Source organism: Procambarus clarkii, chromosome 14, assembly GCF_040958095.1.
Source record: "Procambarus clarkii isolate CNS0578487 chromosome 14, FALCON_Pclarkii_2.0, whole genome shotgun sequence".
In the NCBI taxonomy this organism is placed as follows: domain Eukaryota; kingdom Metazoa; phylum Arthropoda; class Malacostraca; order Decapoda; family Cambaridae; genus Procambarus; species Procambarus clarkii.
This window is the reverse complement of record NC_091163.1, coordinates 21326395-21330684: the sequence shown is the minus strand read 5'-3', so window position 1 is coordinate 21330684 and position 4290 is coordinate 21326395. Positions and strand designations below refer to the sequence as shown.

The 4290-nt window shown below is 37.7% G+C and overlaps 1 protein-coding gene across 1 annotated transcript; it reads right to left on the bottom strand.

The window, feature by feature from the left end:
* Positions 1-1834: 1834 nt before the first annotated feature.
* On the bottom strand, positions 1835-2617 carry LOC138364750 (uncharacterized). Its single transcript, XM_069324718.1, has one exon. It carries the CDS (start codon positions 2615-2617, stop codon positions 1835-1837), a length of 783 nt encoding a protein of 260 aa, XP_069180819.1.
* Between the last annotated feature and the right edge of the window lie 1673 nt (positions 2618-4290).

Sequence of the window (4290 nt, the reverse complement as noted above, 5' to 3'; positions counted from 1 at the left end):
CGGGAAGCAGTCAAGTCACGTAAATACAGAAACCTTGAGCACCACTACAATTTTGTCCCCATTGCCTGAGAGACACTTGATGCCTGGGGTAAAAGTGCTGCTAGCTTTCAGAAGGAGTTGGGATCTAAGCTGATCAAAACAACTAGAGGCCGTAGAGCTGCCAGTTTTCTCTTTCAGCTTCTTAGTGTGGTATTCCAGAGAGGAAATGCTCACTGCATCCGTGGTTCCTGCCCGCCATCTGAGGAGCTGGAGGAGCTATACAACTTGTGACAAGCAGCCTTGTACCCTACATGTAATCAATATTGTAACTTTTTTGTGTAATGACATTTTCAGATAAAGTTAGGTAAATATACACACATGCCAAAAGAATAGGGGTGGTAGGAGAAGAAAATATCAAAGTGTTCAGTGAGGATCCACAAGGTCTTCTCTGAGTACTCTTTATTTTCTTCTCCCAGGTTATGGGTCCCTATACTTGCACCAGAGGTGGTACCCCTATATATATTAATATATTAGCTGTACCCGCCACACGTTGCTGTGGCTCAGTCTATTTAAATGGGAAAGAAAGAAATTAGAAATTGCACGTTTCTAATGTTTAATTTCACAGTGCGTGTGGGTATACAACATTTTTTGTTGTTCCATTGTCTGTGGAGATATAGAGGTTGTCTGGTTTACCTCCTCTTGAATACGCAATATATAATTGTCCATGTGAGAAGCAATCCGTGTCCAGATGTAAACCGCACAATTCTAAAGATGGGCGCTGAGCTTTGTTGATGGTGATTGCAAACGCCGATCAAATTGGAAATTACAATGTCTTAAATTTAAATGGTATATATGTTGGAATCATATGAATGCAAGGAATGAGGACATTTCATTTCTGAAAGGTCCTGTGAAGATTGTTGCTTCTACGACGTCGCTGATTATTTTTTTACCGCAAGGCGCGTGGTGTTGCAAAGTTTTGGTTAGTTGATATTTCGCAACATGATAATTGGCAAGCCGATTTTCAATTGCTGTACGTGTGATGTATCCCTAACAGATCAAATAATTTTAAAAATTATGTTGGATAATTAACCGCTTCTTCAACAGTGTCGACAGACTTGTATGTGACTGCCTTGCTTTGAAAGTTAAACTGAATAATATTGTTAAGTTCGAACGTCTTTGTTCTTGGCCGCAAGAACAGCTCGTTCACTCAGCCAATCGTGATTCTTATAATTGGTTTGAAAATTGAGAAGCACTTTTTCAACCAATTCTTCTTTTGATGTCACTAAATTGTAGAAGTTACGAGGCAATGAAATTCGTCCTGAGGTCAGATCAACCGGCACGTTTACGTTACAAATTTCTAAAAATTTATGGGAATATCTCAGCTGATGGATCCTTTTGCAGCTGGACACACATATTTGTTGTTAATTTTAGCGTCTTTACGTAGCGCCACAAATTAGGGTATTTCAGGAAAGCATTTATTTCGTCCGCTGATAGCGATCAAGGAATTACAGGTAAAGTTTGCCTGAAATCTCTTTCAAGCAATATTGCGTTCCCAAATGGTCTGATGTTTCTAAGCAAATCTTCTAATGATTGAGCAAGAGCCTTGAGCGACTTTTTGTGGGCCATTGTGCATTCATCCCAAATAATAAGTTTGCATTTCTGCAATATTTTTCCCATGCCGGATGCTTTGGAAATGTTGCACAGGGGAGTTTCAATGAATTGCATGTTCAATGGCAATTTCAAAGCCGAAGTAGCAATTCTTCCACCTGGTAGCAGTGTCGCGCAGCTAATTCCCAGCGATGCAAGAGCTAAGGTTATGACATTTAGGATTGAAATGCTGCCAGAATCAATCTAATTAGGAAGGTTTACCAGTTCCTCCTGGCGCATCTAAGAAGATTTCTCCAAGCCCGTTATTGACAGTTAAAATTATTTTATCGTAAATTCCTTTTCTCTCAGGCGTTAGATTAGGAATATTTGATTGCACATACGACAACAGATCACCAGTGTTGTAATTTTGTTCACAACGCAATTCTTCATCGAACGAAGCAGCAGCAGATCGATTCGGTGATGGCATTTCCAATTGATTGAGAACTTTGTTCGCGATTTCTAAGCCCAAATCTTCAATCATTATCAACGTTTCGTTGTAGACTTCTGCTGTGAAATCCATGTTCATATTTGAATTTTCTTCGCGTATTCGACGGATAATATTTTCAGCCATGTGCGATTTATATTTCTCCCATAACTCTGTTGGAGATGAAGGAGAGCAGGTGGTCAATATGATTGCAAACAATACACGAATTTGATTTAGATGCGATGTGTTGGACGCGTCATTAATGCATACATCCAAGTGTCTGTCGTTCTCCAATAAATTCAGAGCTTGACATGTATTACGCAAAGTGGCATGTGTTACACCTTTGACAAATCTCAATTGCTGGAAAGACGTTGTACCGAGCACATTTACCAACAGCATGCGAAGAAAGAAGCATTCATCCTGATTGGGATGCACGGTGTAGAGTCTGGCTGTCGTAGTTTGTTTGAATATGCCAGGTTGTCCATCGACTCGCTCTTCTCGTTTGCGTCGTTCAAATGATTTTCTACTGAAATCCCATTTGTAATACGTAGGCACTTCCGAATACATCAGTGTTTTCGCAAACGTACCATTTTGACAAAACGTGAAGAAAGTTGTTGTACATGTACTTGTTTTCAAAACAAAATAAAAAAATACTAACGAAATATTTCAATTTTAAAGCAAATCAATCGACACAGCTCAATTTCACCACGAATCTCGATAAAAAAAAGAACAGCTAAAAAAACAATTGAAAAACAATGAAAAAGAGACAAATAAATTATACCAACGAAATGAACGGTATGGTAAACAACATAGATCAATTCCAACGCAATGTCACACAAAAAAATTAAATATAAATGAAAATAAATAAAACTCTACGAAAATTCAAATTAAGAATGCAATCGGAAACCTTGAAATGGAATTATAACATATTTCGTGTGATGCTCTTACGTGTAGCAGATGGCGCTGTTTTTCGAAAGAAGAATGTTTTTACTTGTCGCAGCTGTGGCATCTATATAGTAAGGATATTAAAACATGCACGTATTTGAATGGAACGTTGTCTCAAAATTTCAAAGCAATCGGTGAAGGACTTTCGGAGATTACGGCAAGTGTTGCTCTTACGTCCAACAGATGGCGATGTTTTTCAAAAAAGCTTGTTTTTTTCTGTCACAAATGAAGAATGTATATAGTAGGTAAATAAAAACACTCGCCTATTCGAATGCAACGTTGTGTCATAATTTCAAAGCAATAGGTAGAGAGGTTTCGAAAATTTCCTTTACATGAAAAACACATGAAATACACAGTTTTTCAAAAAAAAGCAAGATTATACCCGTCACAGACTTGACATCAATATAGTATGTATATAAAAAAACAGCGCGGATGAGATTGGAACGTTGTGTAAAAATTTCAACGCAATCGGGGAAGAACTTTCGGAGACTACCGATTTTGAACGAACGAACATTTCCATTTTTATTTATATAGACTAGCTGGACCCGCCACGCGTTGCTGTGGCTCAGTCTAGTTAAATGGGAAATAAATAAATTAGAATGCGCATGTTTCTAATATGCTTAATTTCACAGTGCTTGTGGGTATACAACATTTTTTGTTGTTCCATTGTCTGTGGAGATATAGAGGTTGTCTGGTTTAGCTACTCTTGAACACGCCACATATAACTGACCATGTGAGAAGCAATCCGTGTCTAGATGTAAACCAACAATTCTAAAGATGGGCGCTGAGCTTTGTTTATGGTAATTGCAAACGTCAATAAAATTGGAAATTACAATATTTTAAATTTAAATGGCATATATGTTGGAATCATATGACTGCAAGGAATGAGGATATTTCACTTCTGAAAGGTCCTGTCAAGATTGTTGCTTCTACGACGTCGCTGATTATTTTTTTTACTGCAAGGCGCATGGCGTTGCAAAGTTTTGGTTAGTTGAAATTTCGCAACATGATAATTGGCAAGCCAATTTTCAATTGCCGTACGTGTGATGGTATCCCTAACAGATCGAGTAAATTTAAAAATTATGTTGGATAATTAACCGCTTCATCTGCTTCTTCAACAGTGTCGACAGACTTGTATGTGACTGCCTTGCTTTGAAAGTTAAACTGAATAATATTGTTAAGTTCGAAAAGAGGTTTCGAAGATTTCCTTCACATGAGAAAACACAGTTTTTAAAAAAAAACAGTGTTTTACCCATCACAGACGTGACATCAATAAAGTTTGTATATAAAAACCA

What these genes read in the sequence shown, in the direction of transcription:
- LOC138364750 (XM_069324718.1), bottom strand. Translation starts at nt 2,617, where the DNA reads ATGTATTCGGAAGTGCCTACGTATTACAAATGGGATTTCAGTAGAAAA.